Source organism: Solea senegalensis, linkage group LG10 (genome assembly GCF_019176455.1).
Source record: "Solea senegalensis isolate Sse05_10M linkage group LG10, IFAPA_SoseM_1, whole genome shotgun sequence".
NCBI classification, from domain to species: Eukaryota; Metazoa; Chordata; class Actinopteri; order Pleuronectiformes; family Soleidae; genus Solea; species Solea senegalensis.
The window spans coordinates 11,338,160-11,364,615 of NC_058030.1; the positions used below are offsets into that span (position 1 = coordinate 11,338,160).

Below are 26,456 nucleotides of genomic sequence, written 5' to 3' on the forward strand. Positions count from 1 at the left end.
GTGGGTGGTCTTCTTGCAAGTGAACCCTGGTGCAGTTCGCTTACAGTGGGAAATGCAAACGAACTATCCAGCGAAACCAAAGAGAGGAAGTGAACCAAAGAGAAGAAGCAACAATAGCTCACTGTCTCGCCTGTAGCTTCTTGTGAAAAACCAATTGGGTTTGAGCACCAAAGTAAAAAGAGAAACCCCAAGACTGGATAAATTTGGTGTTGCTCAATCGTTTGTTTTTGTGATGAACAAGATTTGCATTTTCAGTCCTGGCCCCTCGATGAGCTGGGTTTTCTTCTTCCTCATGATTTTTTGCTTCCTGGTCAGATAAACCACGTTGTCCAGGTGCTTTGGTCTGCTTACAAAAAGTGCAGTGTGAAAGTGGTCCAAACCAAATGAAGGTATGACTTTTAGTTTTAGTTTCTCCATGTCATCACGTAACAAAAATACTTGCTCTTTTCACAATCGTTTTAATGTTTACGTGTGTTTAAGTATGGAAGCGGATTACTGTAGATGCAAAGCTGAAACACTCCCCTGGACACTCGGCAGTAGTAGAAGCTCAATAAATCCTCTCTTGGATCCCTTGGAGATCCTCCTGCTGGTGTTAACACATTGTCTTAAGTCTGGCCCACACTAAAGCATAATCGGACAGATTTAGGTCCAGATCTGGCCCTTCCAATAATCATGGGTGTCTTCCGATTTAAGGCTGATTTAAACAGATTAACTGGCCCAATGATCCTGTTGTGTGATGCATCAGATGCACCAGAGACTAAGTCTTTGTAAGTCTTCGTATGTATTAAACATGTTTGACATTTACGAGTAAACAGTTTGGGCATGAGCAGAATGTGAGCGAGTTGACTGGGAAACAGATGTTGCATAAATGTGATGTATTATTATTATTATTACTTTTGTTTAGAACCATAACTTGTACAAGACAAGTTGATTCCATCCTCTCAGCCATGACTTTTGGTGTTTCTCAGCACAAACCATCGCACAGATACGACAGTCCGCCTCAATGTCTGTTCATATTCTGAAGTCATGTTCAATCACCCTGGAATCTCCTCCCTGAAATTGTTTGATTAAACGCCAAGTGTGTGGTCCTGCGTCTCGACTGGATCATCTTTGCCGTGTTTGACACATGTGAACAGTAAGTGGCAAAACCTTAAACTCAACTATCAGTACTATTTTCTCAAGTGACACGTTATTAACTGTGTAATAGATGTATTCTATATTCATATTCATATTGTAGTGCAAGGATGAACACTTGAAGAAGATATGAACGGCTTTGAACAAAAGGACCTTGCAGCGACATTAATGTATAATCCTTGGTCAAAGGCACTCCACAACCCTTGACTGGAGCCTTTGCAATTGCATTGTTTCAAGTATTCGATTTGAAAAGGATTAATTGTTAAGTTCCGTTCTAAATTTAAGCAGTTGTGAGAAAAGCAACTCACTCAGACCACCTCTATAAAGCACACCTGGGTTTAAAATTCACCACAACACCTTTATTCCCACTGCCAGAACAAAATAAAAAAAGGCGACTGACTCTTCCCAGAAGAGTTTGCCTTCACCTTTTTCCCACCATGAGTCAAGTATTACATCACAAACAACCCACAACAGAGACAAGTACCACGGAAACCAGAGATTTAGGTGTTTTAGATTGTTTTCCAAGTGTAAAACATCATAACACCACATTGGAAAAGGTGCAGTGTCAGCAAATGAAATGCCACAATAAAGTAGAAGAAGAAATTAACATGCTCACTCACTGTCAATCAAAGCTGAAGACTTAAAACCCCCATCAACTGCAGTCACCTGACCTGGAAGTGGAAGCCATTCCCACTGCAGACAAAAGCCAGGTTAATTAACATTTAGGGAATAATTACATGACTTTACTTAACAAGTGAGTGAACAAGCATGACTGACATTTCCTGAAAGAACAGCGCACAGATGTGAAAATAGATTTATTGGAAAAGAAATGAGATTTTGTGACTTTGATTATTTACATTAGCCCTTTGATGCAGTACCATGAACATGAGTTCAGTCCTGGCTTATGCTCAAGTTCATACCATGATTTAATAACCAATAAAATAACCAAACGTTATTGGTACCAATTACTACTCCCAAGTGTGTACCATGAGAAAAAACATTTAACAACACTGGTAACAATTCATGTTTGTTTAAAATGTGTATACATACACACTCACATTGCTAGTGTTAGTTCAAAACAAAACCAAACCATATTTAACCAGGGTAAACGAATGAGAACTAAACTTGACACAATCCTGTGTGCTACAATCGATCGGCTCCAAATCCTTTTGTACGACAAGGCCTTGATTCAGATCTGAACCATAATATGAGATGAGTGTTCTCCTACCAAAAAAACAAGTAAACAGTTCAGGCTTTACCTTCAACCCACATAGAAATTACAATAAAGACCCATGTTTGACTATAATAGTACAATAAAAATCATTTTCAATGACTGAACCATTTGTTTCAAATCCATGCACACTGTCAGAAGGTGTAGCAGCTTCCAGAGAAGACAGTGAAATGTATGTAGTGTCGTATTGAAGCCCGGGTACTGGCCTTTTCTGGTTCCCAGTCTGCTAAAGTCGCTGGCTACATCCGTACTACTGCGTTTTCATTTGTAAACCAAGCTTTCAGATTAAAAACGAGTACTACTAATGAGAAACAGCAACGGTAACATGGAAGAACAAAGATTTCGGTTAAGAGTAATTAAGTGTAAGTGGACCTGTTTATTGACAGTTGATAGTCCACTTGTGGCCAACCAGGAAGTGAATGCGGGTAACTGCGTTATCACTTTGAATAATCTCCGTTTCCGTTTTCCCCGTCAGAATAAAACGCAGCCCCAGAGCTTTCAAACAAAAATGGAGCCAGTTACAATTTCAAAGTTCTCCATTTTTGGGGCTGGAGAGACCTGGGGTCGTGTGAACAGCTTAGTGTGAACAGCTTAGTGTGAACAGCTGATGTATCCAGAGCAGAATTTGTGTGTTTTTGAATGAAAACAGAGCAGTGTGGCTGTAGCGTTAAGAGAAGGTTGCAGTGAGGATGGCCTCTTGTTGCTGGTGATGGAGGATCCCGATGCCAACAGCAGGAGCAGGCAGTGCAGGCCGACTCACTAACTGGAGCTGTGGACGACAGAGGAGCAGGTGCAGCTTAATATCAATCCATTAGGCTTAGTATTATAGATTTAATAATTCCACATGCTGCTCACCTTGCGGGCCAGCTGCTTCTCAAACCTGGGAGCCACAAAAGACCAGGGACCCATGTTCTGAGGCTCCTCCTGACTCCAAATAAACTCTGTGGGAGGATCGAAACCAGAGAATGATACGATGTAAAGATGCAGGAATGAAACAAACGGATCAAGTGGTACTTGAAATAAAGGGTTTGTTCCCAAAAAATAAAAACTAATAATCCAGAATTACTTTTAAATCCATTTTAACATAGAATAACACTCTGTGATGATACACGTCCCGCTGAGGTCTTTGAACTTAACTCTGAATTATTTCTAACATTTCATGAAACCAATGACTCATCATCTGGTCAACTATCAGCAGGCCGATTAAAAATGTATGTAATGGAGTTGGAGCGCTGCCAGTTATTATTATTATTGACGACAATCGAATCTGAGGTGAATTCAGGATTTTGGTCTTCGTGTGAAAACTGCCTGTAAGTCCATCATCTTCTGCTAAATGTTCTGCAGTTCATTAGAAGAGTAAAGTCCTACTTATTCTCCCAATTGTGTGCCATGCAATACCCAGATATTCTGATACCAGGGGGAGAAACACTTTATCTAATACAGTTAACAACCCACACACGCAGAGGATTTAGTGGGTAAACAGTCGTGAAGCTCATACTTCAGATGTTTTTGATGTGCCTGCATTTCTGGTTATCTCACGCTGTGCTGGCCCCTCACATTAAGACAGCGGTGACTGCCAGACTTTTTATTAAAGCCTGACACACTCGTGAGTGCAGTTAAACTTACGGTGTGACTCACTCACAAACCTGCTTTTATGGACATTCATAACATTTTATGACGCTCAACCTCAGCTGACAGTGTCATTCAGTAGCAGTGGTCCTTATCGACATGTTTACAGGAGGAAAAATGCAACAACGTAACAGAAGATCAAGCCCTGGCTGAATGTTCCAGTTGCAGCAAACCTTAACATAAGGAATTAATAACCAAAAATGGAAAAAGCTGGTGTAAAGTTGCATATACTGTCTGTTAGGAGTGTGATGGAGGTCTGACAGGCAGACAGGAGAGATCAGTCAGCTGGTCAGTTGGTGGGTCAGTGCAGGGTCACACACACACACACACACACACACACACTACAGTACCTGTAGCATTGGGATACTTGTTGAGCTCCTGCTGCAGAGTCGCCAGAGGGAACGGGCACAGCTCCTCCACACGGATGAGCGCCGTGTTCTGGTTCGCTGGCGACGCTTCTCTCTGTTTCAGCAGGGCATAGTAATGCTTCCCACAGCACAGCACCACCCTCTGGACACTGAGAGGAAAAACAAGGCAAAGTGGGCTTAATCCATGTGTGTCATTTACACTGGGGACACTGAGATGTACCCATCTCTTTCTGTAACACGGTAGATTTTGTCCCCATCACTTATTTGGTGAAATATCCTGTATGGACTATAGACATTTTTCACAGCAATTTTTAATATCTTAGAGGACATGCATTGTTCCACTATCACAGTGTGACTTGTTCAGTGGATTTGCTGCGGGTCGTATGCCGAGTATTTTTATTTTGTTGACCTAACGACTAGAGCATGGATACCCGACCCAAGCCTGTTCAGGGTGGGTTCAGTCGTGTCAAATTAAGTACATTTCTGTTTGCTGTAGCCAGAAATAAATAAACTTCAGCTTACTTTAACTGTGTCAGTTTCAGATTGCACTTGGACAAAAAAAATATAGGAAGTGGGTTGGGCTCGGTTAGATTTAGACAGAAAATTCCAAGCTACACCCGCAGAAAATGTGTGTACCTCTGTGCCGAGACTGAAGTATCACCTAAAACTGGTTTAAAAGACGTTCCTGGTGCCAGCTCAGTCAGACTGGACACTGCGCCCTGTGAAAACAAAAACATTAATCACTCCCTTGTATTTTATTTTATTCAAGTGAATAAGTTGGAGGATAATATGTTAAAAACTTGTCTACAGTGCTTACAGAAAACCTGAGCAGCGTCTTGGGTCCAGCCACAATCAGAGGCTTTCGGAAGTTTCGGATCATCTGTCGCCTCAGCAGGTGGAAATACTGAGCGGGAGTGGTGGGGTTAACCACAGACATGTTGGCGGTGTCATCGTCCACACCGTCCTCTTTACTGTCACACATCTGAGGAGTAAACACGGGACGAGTTAGGATATCATTTGCACTTCAGCAGCTCATGTGCAAAACACCAACACACAGCCAAGGAGAAGCTGCTGGAGAAGAAGAAGTTAAGAAAAATCCTATAAAAGAATATTAATTTAATTACATTCAGCAGCAGAGACTGATTATAGATGATGATGTACAGGTTTGTTGGTCTAAATGTGACTCAAACTGACCAAATCCAACTATGAGAACACATGCATCGCTTTTTATAGATAAAAAAAAAAGTATGAGCGCTCATCCCAGGGTGACGACACACACTCAAGAGTCTAAAATGTCAATTCCCGGCTAATTTGAGAGCAAACTGCAGTGTGCATTATATAGAGAGTGATGGGAGTGATTGAATAAGGGGGATGCATTTGGACACAGTCTGACATCTGATGTCTTTTGTCTGGTGCCCAATCAAGACACATTATCTCCATTGATTTGCTCTTAAGTTTCCTGTAAATAATACGCTCTGTGCTGCACTCTCTTCTTCTACAGTGGAGGAACGACACAGGCTTTATGTAAAATGTCTTTATGTAAATGTCTTTACCGTGGTCTTTTTTTAAAGCCTGCTAGTGCATGTTTCCTCAGTTCTTTTGTCCGTTCTTGTTGTCTTATTGAGATCTTCACTAGGGGTGTAACGGTAAAAGTAAGAAACACTGGTTGACAAAGTACAAAGTACATTTTAACACGATCACAGTGCATGGCTCACAGTCCTGAACCTACATGACCTGACCAGAGCCACTGTTAATGTGATCAGGAGCAACTGTGTTTTTCCTGCAAAAGCAATGCAAATGTAGACTGGGTTAGAGGAATCAGGGCAGGTTATCTTCCACAGTTAACAGCCTTTTTTAGTAAGACTAATTTCCTCTTGTTCCAATTTGACTCCTGCAGCCTAACTCAAAAAGACAGAGGGAAATAGGCTGGAATGATAGCTGCACATTTTTGCTGAAGCTGCTCTTTACCTTCAAAAAACTCTGGAAGACAGACGTTTGATGTGTCCAGCTCAGTATAGCACAGTATAAAAGGAATTTTAATGACCGGTATGGACATGAGGAATGATTGCACCAAATAAAACCTGTGTTAATGTTCACCTGAGCACAGGACTGATGTTTTGAGACATGTGAACAGGTGTTGTTAGTAGAAATACACCTCACAGCTACAGATTTTCCTCCATTGAATGACTCGTGAAATCTAAAATCTAGGTAAAAAAGAACTGTGTCCTTTCATGAGATCACTATAACCATTTTATTCTGTTTGACAATTCCACAAAAAGTGATCTGAACAAGAACAACACTTGTGTATAAAAATACACAAGGGTTATAAGATAAAATAAAATAAAAAGAGGTTCACTGTGAAACCAAGGCGGAGGTCAGAAGACATCAGCTGAGGAGGCTGTCTCTGATTCATCCTGGGTATCACCAATGCTGTAATTGCCTGTTGTACTACAACCAATCTGTATAAAAGGTCCTTTAAGGTCCTTTGGCTGCAAAGAAGCCTAAAAAAGGGCAGAATCTAAAAGAAAGTCAGATAATCAACCAAATAAAATGTATGTCAATGTCAGCAGAGAGCTTTTTTAAGAGCATTTTAGAGACAGAGAACATGTGTGGGGTCATTTTTCCTGAAATGGGTAAGTTGATATGACATGGATGCAGCATTACACGCCCACAGACCTGGAGGAAGCGCTCCATGCGGCAAGAGGAATGTTCGGGTCCGGCACCATCGTAACCATGAGGCAGCAGGATCACCATCCCACACTGCAGCAGCCATTTAGCTTCACCTGGAGACATGGTTTTAAAATGTCATATATGAAGAGATGGAAACACAAAATCTAACATCACGTGAGAAAGGTTTTATGGCAGACGCTGACGAATAGTCAGAGGTTACCTCCTGAAATGAAGGTGTCAAAGATGATCTGTGCTCCGTTGAAGAAATCGCCAAACTGAGCTTCCCAGATGGGAAGAAGCTTTGGCTGTGCAATACTCATACCATATTCAAACCCAAGCACCGCCTCCTCAGACAGGGGGCTGTTACACACCTGAGCACGCATGAAACATAAAAAGGATGCAACAGATGGAGATAAAGGCAATTTAAGGTCATACAGAAGAACTCATGTTACCTCCAGGAAGCCAGTCTGCTCAGGACTGATGTTGTTCAGAGGGATGTACATATCGTTGGTGTCTTGACACACCACCATGGCGTGGCGCTGACTAAACGTGCCTCTCCCAACATCCTGTCCGCTGATTCGAATATTAAAGCCTGAGAGGGAAAAACAATTTGAAATCAACAAATCCAGTTCATGATCAGCATTAGATGTGTATTTTCTGCCAGAGCCCTCACCTTGGCAGAGGAGCGAGCCAAAAGCCAGGGCCTCCGCTGTGGACCAGTCCAGTTTGGTGCCGTCTTCTAACTTATGCAGCCGAGCCTGAGTTCACACAATCCACAAGCTGTTGCTTCAGACCAACACAGGACTGCCCAAAAAGATACAAAGGAGACTACTGTGTCCATACCTGTACATGGGTCTTTCCAAGGTGACTGTGCAGCTGGATTTCTTCAGGGACGGACACAGATTTAGCTCCGACAAACTGCAGCAGAGGAACAGGGACACCTGTATCCCAGGTGGTGACTCTGGCCTGGGGTTCGACCAGGTCTCCCCAGCGGCCCTGCAGGTTGGTGGGCGGCGGGGTGTACACGGTCATGTTGGCCAGCTTGTCGTTAAGCTTGCCGTAGTGTTTGGATTTGATGTCGTCGCGGTCGGCCTCGGTCATCAGACCCTCTGCGATCAGCTGGTCCGAGTAGGAGTCGGGGACGCTCTTACGGGAGCTGCGAGAAAGCAAAAATGTGACATTTAACTTAAGTATAAGAAGCAGTTAATAAAGTTAGGGACGGCTCGATATCACTTTTTCATGTCTGATACCATCATCATAACCTCTAGTATCTATCAAGAGAGCTCCGGTAGCTGACTGGCAGGATACTACGCTGCTTACTATAGACGTGCTACTATATACTGTACTATACAAGATGGTGGATAGCTGTTTGTGCCCAGGGATGTTTGTGCCCTGGGATGCCAACTTCCCACTGATCCAGAGAGACGGTGGAGGTGAATCGCTGCTACGGAACATGCTCACAGCAGGCGAGCAGAAGCAGACGGAGCGATGGGAGCCCATCGAGCAACGGATTTCATACTTCATACCTTATACTTCTTTATGTAAACTCGACTTGATCCAGACTTGATCTCGATCTCCTTTGCTATAGAGCTTAACAAGTCTGGACTAAACAGCGATGAAGTTCTAGCAGGTCATTCCAGTGACTGTCTCCGTCCTGATTAGATGCCAGAATCACATCACCTGGTTCCTTTTGAAGGAACAACCACCTGCTATCAGAGATTCATTCAGTGTTATAATGCAAAGCAAACAAATGGAACTGACCGGATGATCTTGTACATGGCCGGGTTGGTGAAGAACGGCTCGTCCATCTCGTTGTGGCCCCACTGGCGGTAGCAGATCAGATCCAGGATTATATCTTTCCTGTAGCGCCGCTGGTACTCCACCGCGAGACGCGTGGCTCGCAGCACCTCCTCTGCATCATCTCCATTCACATGGATCACAGCGCAGTTCACCATCTTACCTGTGATGCAAATATGACATCTTTATTACAGTGTCATAATAATAATAATCACACACACACATATGATACGATTATTCGAGTGTCACTGACCAACATCACTACAGTACAGAGAAGACCTCCCCCTCTCTGATGGAGTGGTGTAGCCCACTTGGTTGTTCACAATGAGGTGGATGCTCCCACCAACTCTGTAGTGCGGGAGATTTGAGATAGTCAGAGTTTCTGGAACGATCCCTTGACCAGTGAAGGAGCCGTCGCCATGGACCTGTGGAGGAGAGGACGGTCACACAGGGCGTCTTTGACAACTCACAGCTTTACGTGAAGTAGGGAGGGCTTGTAATTGTTGTGTATTAGCTGCAGTACCTGTAGACAGATGACCTGGTCCCCTGGTTGAGCGCTGTCTTCAGGTGAATAGTCCCCCTCTTTCCTGAGCTGCTGTCTGGCACGGGTTTTGCCCTGGGCGACCGGGTTGATAGCCTCCAAGTGAGACGGGTTGGGCAGCATGGTGACGTGAAGAGGATGTCCAGCTCCGAAATCCAAATCCACTGAGGAGGTGAGGTGAGAGAGAACATCCCCGATTGCAGGTGACGTGTCAGGGAACTCGCTGAGGCCACGCATCTTCCGAAACATGAGCTGGAGGGAAACATTGGTCATGGATTTTAACTGCAACTCGTGTTCATCCTTGTTTACAGTGGGAAGAAATGAACGGTCATAAAATGTAACCTGACCTTTATCAAAAATACAGACAATCACAATGTAAGTAAGAGCGTGTTATAATTTAGATTTAAGCTGGGACTCTGGGTTTACTTTGAACCTCGGTGATCATTACTGTGTTGTGCATTATGACACTGTGGTGGCGTCTCAAAAATAGAATCTGTAATTAAAAAGAATAAAAAGAAAAAGAAAAAAAAGAAAACATCTCAGTTGCTGTTGCTCACAGCCTGTCATATTCTGCTCAAAACACATGTGTAATAATTGTGAGTCACTAGAGCTGCAACAAACGATTATCATCATTATTGATTAATCTGTCGATTATTTTCTCAATTAATCGTTTGGTCCATAAAATATCAGAAAACCTTACAAAATATTGATCGGTGTACGTCAAACCTGGAAATGATGATGTTCTCAAATGTCTTGTTTTGTCCACAAACCAAAATGATTCACTTTTAATAATTGATTTGTTATCCAGAGCAAAGAAATTTAGAAAAGAAGCTTAAACAATCGGAAATCTTGTTTTAATCATGAAAAAAGCTTCAAACCAATTAATCGACTATCAAAATAGTTGTCGATTAATTTAGTAATCGATTGTTTCAGCTCTATGTGTCACTACACGTTTCTCCTGTTCTGCTCACTGTGTGCATTTTAAAATATATATTAACATTTACACAGTAGGTTTAATATATTTGTTTTAGTGCCCCTAGAGAGGGAGCAGCTGAAAGAAAAAATAAATGTGTTTCTGCACACCTGTTCATCCCTCCTCCATTGTTTATAGTATTGTTATTGGATTTTTTTGGATTTCCCACGTGTGGGATCAATTAATTTGAATCTAATTACGTGTGCCCTGCTCTCTGTGCATAGAGATGCTCAATGGTCTGTGTGTATTAACACATAAATCATGTCTGTTCATAAAAATGGCTGTCAAACCTCTGGTGGGAACATGAGTAGGCCTGTGAGGAGGTTCAGTCGACCTCTGTGGGGCATTCCGATGACGATGTCAGTGACGCCACTGTGGGCTGACTGGTGGAAAAGCTCGAAGAAAAAGCCCATCATGCTCTCTGCCCCTTCTCCTCCATAACGCTTCACAGTAGAAAACTTGGTGGCCAGGAAGTGGTCGAATTCCTACAGGTTGTGAGAGAGACAAGAAAGGATTTACGCACAAAAAACACATCATAAGAGATTACATTGGGGTTTTATCTCATCCTCTGTGCATCTACCTGAGACTCAAGCATGATCTTGGCCAGCCGCTTCCTCTCCTCTATGGAGAAACGCATCTTCTTGAGCTCCTCAAAGCGGTCAGAAAACCACTCCCTCTCCTCCAGTGTGCTCAGCTGGCTGGTCTCCACTGACAGGTGGCCACAGTAAGTTTCCTCCAAGTAGGCCTGAACTTCTTCCAGTGAAGCCTCCGCCTTTCCAAAGTGCCGCAGAGCTACACACACGCACACGCACACACACACGCACACACAAAATAAGCAGCAAACTCCACATGTGATAATAAGATAATAGAAGTGAGCACTGCTGCTGTCATAGGAACAATAATCGCCTGACACCAAGCACATTTCCTCAGGCATTTTGCAAAGACGAAATATAAACAGACATTTAACTTTTTCTGAACATGTTCTTTTACTTTTGGTCCTTGAACATATGCTAAACAACATTGTATTTTGTTTTACTTATTAAATCATAGGGATGATCACACATATAAAACTTTTCATTAATTTTTTGAAAGTGGAGTAAAAAATAAATAAATACAGCAAACCATTTTCAAATAAACAAATCAAATATTATTATCCTTCTTTTCTTTAGCAAGTGAAGACAGCCAGATTATATTTGGGATGTAAATTGTGGGGTAAAGATGGACAAAGACAGGAGTGTCTTCACAAATCCAGACACAAAGAAAATCAATGCATTCGTCTATTGTCTCTGCACCATTTTGTGTCACGTGTGGGGTCAGTTTTACATTTTGTTGTCCGCACCGTTTGTCCTCTGGTAACTCATCGATGAGCACAGGTCACCTAATGTTGCATGTACAGGAACACGCTCTACGTGTGGTCATTATCCTGTAACTGTGGTGTACTATACGTCTCCATTATTTACCTGAGGTGTTGAGCTGTCCTCTTACGGTGCCACTCAGCATGTTGATCTCCGGGACACTGTCAGCAACAGGCTTGTGGGGCTGTAAGGGGTTAATTTTAGCAGCCTTGTGTCCGTGTCCTCTGTACGTCTCCACCACGTGGGCAAGAGCATGATCTGATGAGTACAGAGCAAACAACAAGACACTGTCAGTCAACCAAAACAAGGCCTCCTTCTCCATAATGAAAATTCAAACAGGAATTGTATTATGTGTGTAAAAAAAACAAACACGAGAGGAGAAACTCAAATTTGAAAAATATAGAATAAGGGACTTAAGGGAACTCTATCTTCTAAAACATAAACTGGAGAGAAATGAACAACAACAGTGTTCACGGATTTTAATTGCAACTCATGTTTATCCTTATTTACAGTGGTAAGAAAAAAAAAAGGACATGAACCCAGTGGAATTTTCTGTTGTCTCTGCATGGACTGGTTATAAAATGTAACCTGATCTTTATCCAAGAATAAGGGACTTAAAGTCAGTTGCATTATTTTTAGTGTGACAAAGTCTCTTTGTCCTCTTTCCTGGATTACAGTTCACCCACCACATCAAAAATGAAGTCAATTTCATGTCATGAAAGTAATCGTAATCCACAAAATTATTTTGATAACTGCAAAAAAAATATGCTTTAAAATAGGACAGCGCTGTCTGTCCATACACTGTCTTCATTGGTTCATATTAGGGATGGGAATCAGTATTCACTATGCACAGACAGTACAAATGTTAATAAAAAGCAGCCACATGACTCACTGAGTCATGTTTGGGCTGTTTATTTCTTCTAGGAGTATTTGGAGGATTATGTCTTTGAAATGACTCAGCACAAATATGATGTTAACAGCTTCAGGGTTCATAAGTGGTCGAAAATGACTGCACAGGACTAATATTGGTATCGGTAGAGTTTGTGATATTGGTATTGGACACACAAAAAAGGGGCATTGTCCAATCCCTGTTTCATATGAGGGATAGGACAACGCATGACATTATCCTTCATCGTAATAAAAAGTAGACGTCGAACAATATTGTTTTTTATATGTCCGACATCTGTCTTTAATACTCAGTGAGTTTGGACAATTTTCTCTCTTCCCCAACATCTGATAAAATGAAACACAAGTACACAAAATTGCCAGCCAACATTGTGTGTTTGCACTGCACTAATAAAAATAATATGCATATGTAACAGGCCATTAACTAGGAACTGTGCTGATTATTAAACAGGCAAACATCTATATCTCATATAATAAAACAAAAAACAGTCACAATAAGTTTATTTTGTTGGGTTTTCACATGCAGGATTATCGTTCTAGTATCAGTTCATACATGTGCACATCTTCTGAAGGCTTAACAATCTCATACAAATGACAATATGGACAAAAGGCCCCGCCCCTTTTGTTTACTATACTATACTACTATATTTTAAGCATTTTTTTTACAATTGCCCAAATAATGTTGTGAATGGAAATTATAAACTTTGACTTCAGTTTATAAAAAAGTCTGTAAGTTAGTCTTACCATGCCCAGTTTATAGCCTGAAACCTGAATATACCAACACTCTAATCAAATGTATTAAAATGATATTTCTGATTAACATTTCAACAAGAAATTCAAATATGACGCAGGCTTCCTGTTGGAGCACATCAAAATAAACCACTAGGACTATTTGCTGGCTGTAGCGACACTGTGAATGATTATCCCGATTATACAATTAGGCCAAAATCGCCAGAGTGTGTTTTATGGCGATAGCTACGCGATGATAGTAATAGCGTATATCACGCGATCTTCCACACTGACCTTGGTACAGTGCGATGATGCGCTCGTTCTCCAGCAGGTGGTCTCTGTCGGTCTGCTTGGGTCGGTATCCGTACACGCCTCTCTCGGTGTGATAGCGGCCGCTGAGCGCCTGCCGGGTGACTCCCGGCGACAGTCTGCTCAGAGACTTCCTCAGCAGAAGCAGCGCCGACATGTTTGCAGCTACACACGTTAGCCTGTGGAAGAACTTTCAGCTGCTACACGGCGGCCATGTTAGCCGGCGACACATGACATGACGGGAGGAGACGCAGCAGCGCGATCCTATTGGCTGAACACGAGGAGGGTTTGGGTTTTTTTTTTGAATGCTTTATTAAACACCACCATCACAGACAAACACTAAGGCAATGTGATGTGTTTAGGTGTAAGAAAGACAACACTAACTCAATCAACCACTCGTTATAACCAAACTCAAGGTTTCACAAATCAGAGGCTGTGTTATAATGAATGTTTAACCTCTGTAGGATAGTCTAGTCCAGATTTGAGAGGTCTAGGCTTAGTGGTTTTTGGACCTGGACCTGGTCTAATAAGGTCTAGGTATAAAACAAAAATGGGGAAATCGCCACTTTAGCATTTTCACAAAAATAAATAAAAGTTTCACAAATACAATAGTGGGTGCCAGGCAAAGTTAATGTCTTACCTAAAATGTCTGAAATGCCTTCACATCAGTAAGTGTCGCCAAAAACAGACAATCAGTGGACAAGGGAACTATTTCAACTTGGAGAAATATGGTATAAAGATAAGGGGAAATTAACGAAAACCGAAAGAAATCCGATTGCTAGTGAAATCGGAAGCTAACTTCAGCGTCGTGAAGGCACAACATGAACATGAAGACCACAGTGAGGTTAGGCGTTTGTTAGTGTATTTTCTATGTAAGAGTGAAGTACATAAAGCATTACTTGAGTATAAGTACAAGTATCTTGCCTGAAAATGACTTTGGTAGAAGTCACTTAAAGTATATGACATTTACTGTACTTAAGTATCAAAAGTAGAAGTAAAAGGGTTTTTTTTAAGAGTGGAATAATGATTTAGCCATGTTAGCTCAGTGGTAGGGCGAGTTGTGATTCAACTGGAAGGTTGAAGGTTCAATTCATGGCACTGCAAGTGTGTCCTTGAGCAAGACACTTACTGTAAAGTAAGCAATTAGCTTTGTATTATTAGAACAGGGGTAGTATTTTTGAAGAATTGTGCTTCCCAACCTCAGTTTCCCCTGAGGCGAGAAATATCTTCATTCTTTTTTTGTTATGTTATTCTTTTAACCCCATGTTGCAGCATGAATGGGTTTGATCATCGATATAAATACAGACCATTATCAACTCTTCTTCTAATTTTATTTGGTTCTAACGAGTAACAAAGATAGAGGAAATGTAGTGCAGGTAAAAGCAAATGTTGACAGATACATGAATTTTGCACTAAAGTACGATCGTAAAGTATATTACAAGTGTTAGTGTATTTCGCAACGTATTTGAATAGAATGGAATGTCTTGCCATTGCATTGAATCATAAACAGTTTTATTGTGATTTTAAGTGATAAACATACAAGGAAATTTGACAACAATTAGACAACACAGTATAAAAAGAGAAAACTAAGATTTGTATTTAACTGTACGATGCGTACGATTTATTTAATGTGAAACAAATACAACAGAATTGGAGTCCTAACTCAAGTTCAGAGGTCATTCCCGTTGAAGGAACACATCCTGACCTCGGAAAATTGTGACTACAAATGGAACGTAGCCCAAACTTACTGTATGTCTTCATCTGCTCATCCTCCTTAAAAGGTCCAGTTTATGAAGAATTAGTGACATCTTGTGGTGCAAACTGAGGACTCACACCGCTCCCGTGCCTTTACCAAGCCTGTGCTTCAAAGAGGATGTCGTTTTGTTTGCACAATGAGCTTCTACTTCAAAATACACGCTTTGGCTGGTTCGTCTGTTTGGGGTTCTGTCGAAAACAAGATGGCACACGATGGCCGCCTCTGTAAACCAAGGCCCTTGCCAGAAGAAAAGCTATTCTGCTAAGCTTATTCTGAGGCTACAAAAACCAAACTATTTTTTATTTCAAAGCTATTATACACTTAAATAAAACACACTTATGGGTATTATATTGAATTTCTGCATAAAAACCTACTTAAATATTACACACAGGACCTTTAAGCTTGTCAAGATTCAGTGATCTCTGATTATTGTTGTTGATCCGTCAGCATTTCTTTAAAGAGGCTTGTGTTTACATCTCTTCTCCTCTCTACATATCTATAGTTTACAATAGAACATGTAGATTCATTCTTACAAACTCATTATTGTACGATGAATTTGCACTCTCTCGTCATGACATGTCACACTGGCTGAAGTTTACATTTAATGGCACACTCTTTAAAAAAACCAAAAACCTTAATGTTTCCTCCATCTGTCAACTGAGAACTCTGTACAGCTCTTAGGGTTGTTTTGGTTCAGTCCAAACATGTTTTCATTGTATTATCATGCTCGTGAAAGACAGATGTACGTCACAAGTGTTTTTGTTTTTTTTCTAATATGGATTTTCCAGTTTGGTACATGCTGACACACCTTAGATTTAAAATTGTTTTTACCAATTAGTCAGTGTCAACCTTACTGATCCAGGATGTGATGTTCTCTAAAAAAAAAAAAAGCTTATCAACACAGCTTATTATCAGGGGACTTGATATTTCCATTCTTCCCCTGTGAACATTTGTAAAATCATGATTCTTTTATTACTTCTTTTGTAGGGATGTTAAAATGATGACCAGAACCAGGAGGTTTCATACCTTATGTGGAGTTATTTAAAATGGAATAATCCTAGCCTTTTATCATCATGTTGTCCAATATCAATTTTGCCCATTTTCTTCTTGGGGCCTCCATCACCATTTATGAAGTATATCACAGTATTTTCTAGTAGGAAAAAACCCCAAATCAAGTTCATTTTATTGCTTCGAGAAGGCCTGTCTTGATTCTCTGCTCTGCAAACGGTTGAATCCACAGAAAGTCTTGCTTTCCCAAGTATTTATATTTCACGTTTCTATGGTAAATTAAAGTTTAGTCTCCATCTTTCTGTCATAAATGTCTTTGGATGACACATTTCTTTCCTTTATGCATCAACCATAGACCCTGTAACCAGGAACACAATCGAACAACCAAGGTGACTTCTGCACAACATTCATGGAAAATAAATGACTAGATAATAGAGGTCAAAGTAGGCTCCATCTAAAAGGAAACCATTTAATCACCAAGATAACCTTACCTTGTGCTGATCTGTACAGTAAATTAGCACAGGGAATATTCCCATCCCGCTGTGGTTTCTGATCACTGACAACATGGTAACATTATTTTTTCATTTCAATTATGTCTCACTGTCACTTCATGTACAGTTTGTTCTTTCCCAACAGAATAATCACTTAATGTTACTGAGGAGCTTTTGAAAGGTATCACATTATATTTTATAATTTAAAGGATCAGTCTTTTAGCTGCAGACTTTTCTCTCCAGGTGAAAATAGTTTGAAGGTCTAAAGGTCGCCGATGAATGAAGTCAGTCATAGCTTTCACCAACAAGTCATCCTCAAATTTGGGTTTGGAACTTATCGGTTACTTGAATCGCTCATTTGTTAGTGACCTAGCCTGTAAAATGATAAACTGTCAGTGTTCGATCAAATAATAATTTCATGAATCCTGTGGTTTGTAAAATGTAAGGAAACCGTAAATGTTATCATATTCAAATTATTTCTTACTACAAAAAAGCTATTCAGGTGATTTCTATGGAAAAAAAAGTAGCATTAAATCATGACTGAGAAATAGGATGAAGCTAAATTTAAAAATTCTATTTTTTTTTTATATGCAACCATTACTATCAACTCTAAAAATAATGATCTTGTCAACTCTCTAATTATTTCACATACTAGTCTAAATGCAAAACATGTCAACTGTAAACCATAGGAATGATAGACTGATATCTAATGTGGCTGTACAGGCCATTTTCTTATAATTGCTTTGAACACCTCAACCAGCACACAATCCCCCCCCGGCCCCAGCCCGCTACTTTCTACAAAGAAGCAAAGAGAAGCACGATGAAGAGAAACAAGTTAGCGAGACACGACACACTGGGGAGGGAGGGGTGGTTTGTAAAATGTCTTTACAACACTGGACAAGCACAAACGCACAAAGACACACAGTCCATATTAGGGGAAATGGTTTAATTTGGAGACCAAGGCAAAGAAACACACCACACATGAACAAACATTGACCAAAAAAGAACACAGAGTCTTTCAGCTACACACTCCGCTATGGGGAAAAAAAAAAAACCAAACAGAAAACGCTACACAGGTAAAAAGCAAGGCTCAAACTAAACAGATAGTTAACTCTTCAACTAACAATTATCCACACAAGTTGTCAAAATCCTGATGACCATTAAACTATGTGGACAGCACAAATACCAACATGAAACCTACCACGATTTATTGGATCCCACCCTCCCCCCGCCCGCCCGCCACCAAAAATGAAACCAATCAACGAAGCCAGGAACACGCAGAGATCCATGTAAAAGCAAAATCAGGCATCTTTTAGAGACAAAAACAAAAAAATTGCTTGAAACCACCAAGAGGCCAAACACAAGACTTGGTCAAGGTGAGGCCACATTGAGAGGCCAGACAATTTTTTTTCCAATATAGATTTTTTTTTTTTCCTTTAATTTCCAATATAAAAAGCTTCACTGGTACAAAATACATATTAACAACCAGTTGTAGAAATCGGAAAGCCTGTGTAGGTCTTTTTTTTTCTTTTTTTCTTTTTCAAATCCCACCCAGTTTCAAAAAAATTGATATCGACTGAACAGAGAGAGAAAAAAAAAAAACTACTGTATGTATGATACAGATCACATCAAGATGCACCCACTTTGGCTTTCATCAAGACAAGACATCTATTAAATTATTGTTGAAACATGAACAAAGTCTTACCAATTATCAGACAAGAAAATAACACAGGAAGATTTGTTTCGATCTTCTTTTGGATAAAGGACAATATCTATAGAGATGCAAAGCTACCACACTGTCAAAAAGAAATAGCACTTCAGAATATGTAAATAACAGAAGAAAAGTGATTGTTAGAGCTTGAACAGGATTTGTAATGGAAGCCCCTGAAGTGAGTCTACTTCTTGTCCGGACTGCCAAGGACTGTACATTGTGCTTCCTCCCCCCTTTAAATTCATTCAGAAGAACCACTCCAACTTACACCATAGATATCACCACAGACCCGCAACCATTCCAGTGTTTAACACATGATCTCAATCACTTAACGTGGCTCCCGTTAATGTTTTTCCTTTCCCAAATCACCACCTGATCACCACTTGTTTATATCGCAGTGCTAAAATACAGGTGTTCACACTCAACCTTCAAATGTATAGGGAAGTTTATTGTTTATCTACAAGTATTTTTTTTTTTTTTTGTTGTTGTTTTGTTAACACCAGCTGTTCAAATTGAGTACATCACAATACACATTTACCAGCAACTCAACACATAGTGAGGGGAATAGAAAGGGGACATGAGCAGGTGACAAGAGCTTTAATGACACTGGCATAAATGAACAAAAAAAAAGGCGAAACTACAGCAATCTCTAAACCAAGGCCTAATAAGAATGTATAGGCAGTTTCTAGACGTATATATATGGCACTTTGAATATTGTATTGCATTTGGATAGAAAAACACACTGTAAAAAGCACATGCCCATATTAAAAAGTGAAATCAGTGGTACCTTGAAGTTTTTTTTGGGATCACAGTCACACACAACATTCTGAAAAGTGAATAGTTCCCACAGATGTGCTTCAGTGTTTCCTTACAAAACTGCACTTTCCTCAAGCACTGTTTTCAATTTGGTACTTTTCTATTACTTTTTTTTCTTTTTGGAACTTATTAGTATTTCGAGAATAAAAGTAAATCAAAACTGACCAAACTGAAAAAAGGTCAAATGTGACAATTGTGCATTTGTGTCGTAATCTCGTTTCTCACACACACAAAAAACCCCTGAGTTGACAACTTTTAAGCGCCATCAGGTACGCAATTTTAGGGAACCCTTCCCTTTAAGGGGGTGAAGTGGTGGTTGTTTTTTTTGTTTTGTTTTTTTTTTTTTTTTAAACCAGGATTGTTATTAACAGACAAAATGCCACCCTGATAAAAGTGTAAACTTTGTGCTGAAACAAATAAAATAAAAATGGAATGTACTTGTAAATCAACACTATTGTGGTTGACTTAGTGGTAGTAACGTGCTGTGTATGACTGAGAGGTGATACGGGAAGTCACAAAAGAACAATCAATGGAAAAAGAAAAATTTAAATGAAATGGCTAAATTAAAAAGCAACCGTGTTTTGTATGTGTGTGTCTAAAAACTGCGCAGAGACCCACAGGTTGTGTCATGTGTCCAAGTGATCTCTTCCTTCAGGGGCTCCCACATTTGCAATGACAGAGTGTTGTGTCGCAGCGTGCACGCGTGTTTAAGAAAACCAGGTTACGTTACAGGAAGAAAAAGTGTGAAATCAAAAACACTTTGACACATGGGCACTTCAACAAAAAGTGAGAAAACAAGAAAGCATTGTCTGGCATCTGCATGATTAACAGATACTGTAAATCATCTTTCAGCATGAGGCATCCAAACTAAACCAAGAGTGAAACATCAATTACTTTAAATTATTAATGAGAAATTCACAGAAAGTCAACAAGACGTACCTTGAAATTTAACAATAATTTTTTTTTCTTCTTTAAATGCAGGGAAAAAAAATAGCCTACATACTCAAAATGTGACTATTTCTTTAAAAAAAAAAAAGTACTTTTTCCCAAGAAGTTGAAATTACACTTAATGCAGAGGAAATTTGTCTTAAAGTGTTTTTAATCTACTAGAAATGACCCTCAAATGGTCACACCGGTCTGTCCTCTTTAAAAATGTAATACACTGAAGAACCCCCATCCCCAGACACAGATGACATTACAACGTAATCTACAAAAAACCCAACGTTTTGCCTGGGTTCTGTTAGTTAAACTTCTATAGATTCAATGGTATAAAATATAGGTAATCTAAGTGTGCATTTAAACCACAGATTGTCTATTTGTGAATCAGTTCTAAAAAAGTTGACTCATGTAGGTAGTCATTTCTCTAAACAGAGCAAATGTACCTGTTATTGTGCCATCAATAGTTTAAAAAAAAGTAAATACACTGGATATTTTTGTAAATGAAAAGAAAAAAAAAGTATATTTTCAAATAGCCTTGGTGTAAATCTTCACACTGCCCGCAAAAGTAGAGATTACAGAGCACTGAGTTTTTTTTTTTACTGGTCAGACTTTCAGAAGTGTTGGAAAGTGGTCTGAAGCATGTTTTTTTTAATATATATAAGCCAACATATTGCTAATGGCACCAAATAGCACAGCTGTGTGCCAATCCCTGTATTCAACTTTCAAGTGAAGTTTACTGAGAGAGGTAAAAGTAAAGCAACATAAAAAAACAAAAGCAAAAAGAGAAAAAAGCTAAATTAAAATAAGAAATCCCACAGGTTTTTGTTTAAAAAAAAAACATTCACAAAAACAAAACGTTTTTTTTCTTTTAAATGAATTCAACAAAGGTAAGTTTTCACATTGATTTGTTTGACCTCTCTCCCACCTATCACATTTCTATACAGAAAAAAAATACATGCAGAAAAAAAAATTTCAGGTTGAGCTAAGGTCAAGGGTCAGTGGGTGGCCAGGTATTGGTCAGACGAGCTTAGAGAGACATCACAGACAATGGTGGGATGATGAGGCCAGGAGTTTGGCTTGGCTTTCAACATCATGAAGACATGCTAGGCTAATGATGAGCAAACAGGCATGGAGATTTGTTCTAAAAAAGGAACAAAAACACGAAAGGAAGAGAGAGAGAGAGAAGACAAAGGAGAGAAGAGAAAGTTAGGGGCACGGCACAAGAATCGTTTAGCCATGAGGCACAAAAAACAACAAAAACAATGCCAGTCACCACATACAGTAAAAAGGACAGTGCTGTAAACACCCTCCTCCCCTCCCCTGAGACCACCCCCACCAACGCACAAAAACAATACACAGGTTTTTAAAGAAGGGACGACACCACCACACACATGGCAGAGACTCTGACATGCACAAACTGTACACTTGGCACCCAAAGAGATCCATCTACAGCCAGGCCCTCTGTGAGGACTTGGTGGATGGATGGAATGACTGGAAGAGGTTGTTAATAGAGGAGTAGAGAGGTAGCCTAGCTCAACATGACTTGATCATGATTGGACAGAAGATGGGAGACAAAGAGCGACAGATGGGGGAACAGAGACTTAACAAATTCAGAGTGAAAAAAGATTTTCACATACACACACACACACACCCCAACACAAACGAGACGGAGACTTTATGTAAAACAGCCAAACACAAATCGAAGCTCTGGGGTCTAACGTGGCCTTGGGCCTCGACCCTTCAACACAACAACTGATCCTTAGTCAACCTGTCTTAACATGACCTGAAGGCAATGAAATGGCATGGAAACACACCTGATGCTCTCCACTAAATACAGTGACAAAATACCTCCAGCAAACACCAACTCCAGTGATAGTCATAAATAATCATACACATTAAAATATTCAACCAGACTCAAATTACATGAGAAAACCGCAGGAATGAAATACATTAAAATGTGGAACGATCATTGCAACAATTTTTTTTTTTAGTAAAAGGGTAAGTCTCCCCCTCCTGTGGTGGCCTCCTTTCCCCCTGCCCCACTGAGTCTCTGCTGTGGTGACCTTGGCTGGAGGGCAAACTTACCCTAGCAGTGCTAGCATTATAGCTGGGGAGGGGGGAAAGCCCCGGGGCTAGGATCAGTAGGGTTTGCTGTCGTTTTTGGAGCGCTTCAGCTGAACCTTCAGCCTCTTCATTCCGATCTGGAAACCATTCATGGCCTGAATGGCAGCCTGTGCAGACACAGGATTGTCATAGCTGACGAATCCTGTGGGGGAAAAGGGTGAAAGACAAGTTACATTAAATAACTAAATAAATAAATACACATACACACATACATACATACATACATACACATATATATATATATATATATATATATATATATACATATACATATATACACACACATACATATATACATACATATGTATATAATAAATGTTTGTTATTATATAGTTATATCTAAATGAGACTTCTTATCACAAATCCTGTTATAGAAACATAGCAGCACAAAATGGTGGCCACCATGAAGGAAGACCCTTGCATAAAGTACAAGTGCTTATTCTCAGGCTATAAAAAAACAAATCATTAAACATAGATGATTGACAGTGTATTACATTTCTGCCAAAAACATTTCACACTGACAGACATTTGCTGCTTCACTGTCTTTACATTATTCAAAATGGCAACCAGTGAAAATCCACAAATGACATTGGCACCATGAGGACCAGCACACTTACCAAAGCACTTGCTCAGATTGGTCTGTTTGTCAATGAAGACTTTGGCAGAGACCATGTTTCCGAAAGGCATGAACATCTGCAGGAGATCCTGATCCCCAAACTCCTGGGGCAGGTGATAAATGAATAGGTTGGCGCCCTCTGGACCTACTCCATTTGGTAAGAAAAAAATCAAACACTCAAGTTAGATACAAATTTGTACACAGGTTTGTAATCAGTAAAATAGCTCATCTTCATTTTACAAAGATACTAAAAATTAAATTAACCCAAATTAAGATCATTAAGATTAAATCTAAATAATGCAAATATCTGGTGCCACAGTGTCCCTCCTGTAGTGTGAAGATCTGCTCACCTTCCTTCTGACTGCCAGCGAGCTGCTGCTGCAGGACAGACTGGCTGTAGAGTGAGGGCAGGGCGGAGGCTGTGTACTGCTGCATCCCTGAGTAAGCCTGGGTCAGAGCGTCCATGGAGCTGGCTGCTGAACCGTTGGCCATGGAGGCTCCCAGGCCTCCATTCAAGGCCCCCATACCTGTGATTGCAAACATTTTGAGCAACTTGTAAAATGCCCTTTTTAAAAACAAGTGTTAATCTTGTGGTGGTTTATCAGTGATTTACAAAAGTAAGGGACAAGGAAGCTCTAGCCCTCGATTATCTTTCATTATGATAAATTGGAGATAAAGGGATCGACTTTGGGGCCGATTGGTCCTCAAAATCCACACCTGCCTGATCGAGTGATAAATGCGCTTATGACGTGTAGTGTGACCTCAGCATTATCATCTCGCAGGGACACAAATCCTTTCAATTCAGCAGGAACGTACGGCTTTTATTACGTAGTTGGAAGAAAAGAGGTTCTCACCAGTGACGCTGCTGGTGAGAGCGTTGAGGCTGTTGAGACCTACAGAAGTCCCAGAGAGACCCTGCAGGGTGCCCAGAGACGCCAAGGTGTTCATGGCACTGGAGCCTGCTGTTGAACAAGCTTTTGAGACACGATAAACATAGGAATTATGGTTACCACAAGTGTGAAAAGCTCAGGTTCAAAACACCTCCATCAATGTAAAACATCATTGCCACATATTGTTCTAGTAATAAGGTGGCAGTGATGGGAGAGCAGTTAAATCGGTCTCCTGATGAGTGGTCATTACCACGGCAGCAATCTGCTAAACTCAGACAGGAGGAGTCAATGAGTATACATTGGCTACAGATTAAAAAGGGAAATGAGGGCACTCGTAAAATTTTATATGAGGGTGATTCACTTCCATAAGATCAATGAGCAATGGCAGATGACTTGCGGATGAGGGAGGTTCGTAAAGCACTTGGTAGGTAGCCATTACAGCAGCAGGAGCGCCAATTTATGGACATTTATATCTCCATGGGTGAGGAATTTTAATGTGGACTTGTATTTAAATGTAATGTGAAAACATTTAACCAAACCAATTTAACAAGGTCAAAAAGATCATCTATAAACAGACATCAATAAGTAATTAACACAAACATAACAACTAAAATCATTAACGCTGAATCCAACGCGTGTGGATACAAAAAAAAAAATTCAGCTTAAGTTAGAGATTAATTACCTGGACTGGCCAGAGCTCCCAGAGCTCCAGTGTTTGTAGAGAGAGCACTGGCGGCAGTCGGGCTGCCAGAACTCTGGGCTGCAGCTGCAGCCGCAGCCAATGTAGCCAAGTTTTGCAGCTGAAGTGGATTCACACCTGCTGAAATAACAGAAAAAGGGGGGGTGATTATGAAAGACTATGCTCTCATGTTCTTGCAGAAAAACTTGTACGTAAAGACTTTGAAGGAACCAACTTCTCCCATCTATCTCTTTGCAGTTCTATGATGGGATGCGTTTACTTTCTCTGCCTCTTCTATACATCTACAAAAAAAAGTATCTTAAGAAATGTAGTCTTAACTGTAATTATGCATATATTAAGTAGATGTATCTGTTTAGTAATCAATCAATCGTATACTTAAATAATACAGTGACACAGCCAGTTGTGTAGCCCTCTACAGAGAGCTTGTCTGCTCAGGCCTGGAACAGCAGCACTGCTTATTAGTGTGTCACTGATCCAACAAATTTATATGATTTACTGTACTTGAATCCATGTGGTCGTTTGAGTCACAAGGTTTGCTGACATGAAAATTGACAGGTTTGTTCACCAACGAAATATTTACCTCCAAGTCTCTGAATACCATTGAAACTGCCTTGGTTACTGGCAGATGAAGCTTGCTGGAGCAACTGTGGATAAAGAAGAAGAAAATAGCCCAATAATCAGCCCATGTCAGTTGTGTTGCAATTATGCTTAACAAAAACAATTTACAGCTGGGAAATTATAAATGATTGTTTCAGTCTTGACTTAAATACACTCTAGTGAAACCTTCTTACCTAATGTGTAGTTGTTTGTTTGCAATTGATCTAACTCACTAGCATTCATTTGATTATGGTAGGGTTAGGGTTAGTTAGGTTTTGGGGCCAGACTGAAATATACCATGTTATTACAGTTTTAGGGAACATTAAATACAAATGTCATGTTGTCTTGCTATACAACATTTCTATGTAGCCCACAGATGTACATCTCTCCAGTTACTAATTCAGGGTATGCATACATATGTTGTTTGCTTTATATTTTACATATAGTTTGAGTGGGTTTTAAAGTATTGCTTATATATATGATAATTTAGTAAATATATTGAGAAACACTTACTGCCAGGTACTGTGGTGTGAGGCCCCCCAGGCCAGCCAAATTCCCCCAGGTGGAGGCGCTGTTGAGCTGCTGAATCTGCTGTACTAGCTGCTGCTGCAGGCGCCGCTGCTCCTTATCCCTCTGTGTGTCGGCAAACTTCGCCACCAGAGGTGAAGAGCAGCCCTGAAGCCGTGGAGAGAGAACACGTTAGACCAGCTCAGAGACAAACAGAAGAATGCAATTCATTAAGTGCAAGGATGCAGTCATTGCAGGGACTAAAAAAGGGACGGGGGGAGTTTATCATCTATGCCTCAAGACGTATTCGTTTTGAAGCTAACAAACAAAAGGTCAGTCACAGTCTGCCATGCATGGCTGGGCAAGGCCACATTCCAAAAAAGGGGTACAGGACAATACTACAGACACCAAAACGTAATAGTGCTTTAAAGCTGAATCGAGTCTACAAACAAGTAGACAATAAATGGAGACATAACATTAAACAAAGATATTTCAGCGGACACAAGGAAAAATACATTACAATACACAACAATCTCGCAAACAGACAGTCACATACTTTAGAGACAAACGTATGGACACGAGGCATGCGGTGCAAAAAGTATTTTGATAGTTGAGAGCCAGACAGGGACCAGGCTGGACAGGGAAAATGGCTTCTGTAC

General features: G+C 40.3%; 2 protein-coding genes across 10 annotated transcripts in view; both read right to left on the reverse strand.

The window, feature by feature from the left end:
• Positions 1–1,471: 1,471 nt before the first annotated feature.
• On the reverse strand, positions 1,472–13,896 carry dhtkd1 (dehydrogenase E1 and transketolase domain containing 1). Its single transcript, XM_044036686.1, has 17 exons — positions 13,628–13,896; positions 11,804–11,956; positions 10,924–11,135; positions 10,634–10,828; positions 9,353–9,622; positions 9,083–9,254; positions 8,794–8,992; positions 7,876–8,188; positions 7,706–7,790; positions 7,485–7,624; positions 7,253–7,403; positions 7,039–7,145; positions 5,180–5,344; positions 4,999–5,081; positions 4,345–4,511; positions 3,221–3,306; positions 1,472–3,134 (listed from the first exon to the last, which is right to left on the reverse strand). Exons 1-17 carry the CDS (start codon positions 13,797–13,799, stop codon positions 3,033–3,035), a joined length of 2,772 nt encoding a protein of 923 aa, XP_043892621.1. The 5' UTR covers positions 13,800–13,896; the 3' UTR covers positions 1,472–3,032.
• A 3,926-nt stretch (positions 13,897–17,822) lies between these two features.
• Positions 17,823–26,456, reverse strand: part of LOC122776247 (CUGBP Elav-like family member 2) — a 28,896-nt gene continuing 20,262 nt past the window's right edge. For 2 of the 9 annotated variants that reach the window (XR_006361184.1, XR_006361187.1), the window contains exons 7-14: positions 25,804–25,965; positions 25,274–25,337; positions 24,676–24,810; positions 23,958–24,077; positions 23,454–23,630; positions 23,105–23,248; positions 22,449–22,629; positions 17,823–21,504 (exon numbers count right to left, since the gene is read on the reverse strand). Coding sequence is in view for 2 of the 9 variants with exons in the window: in XM_044036687.1 (XP_043892622.1) it covers positions 22,502–22,629; positions 23,105–23,251; positions 23,454–23,630; positions 23,958–24,077; positions 24,676–24,813; positions 25,274–25,337; positions 25,804–25,965 (936 nt within the window). In the remaining 7 variants the exon portion in view is untranslated. Of the gene's footprint in view, positions 22,630–23,104; positions 23,252–23,453; positions 23,631–23,957; positions 24,078–24,675; positions 24,814–25,273; positions 25,338–25,803; positions 25,966–26,456 lie in introns of all 9 variants that reach the window. The other 7 variants (XR_006361182.1, XR_006361186.1, XR_006361181.1 and 4 more) reach the window with 5 other exon arrangements.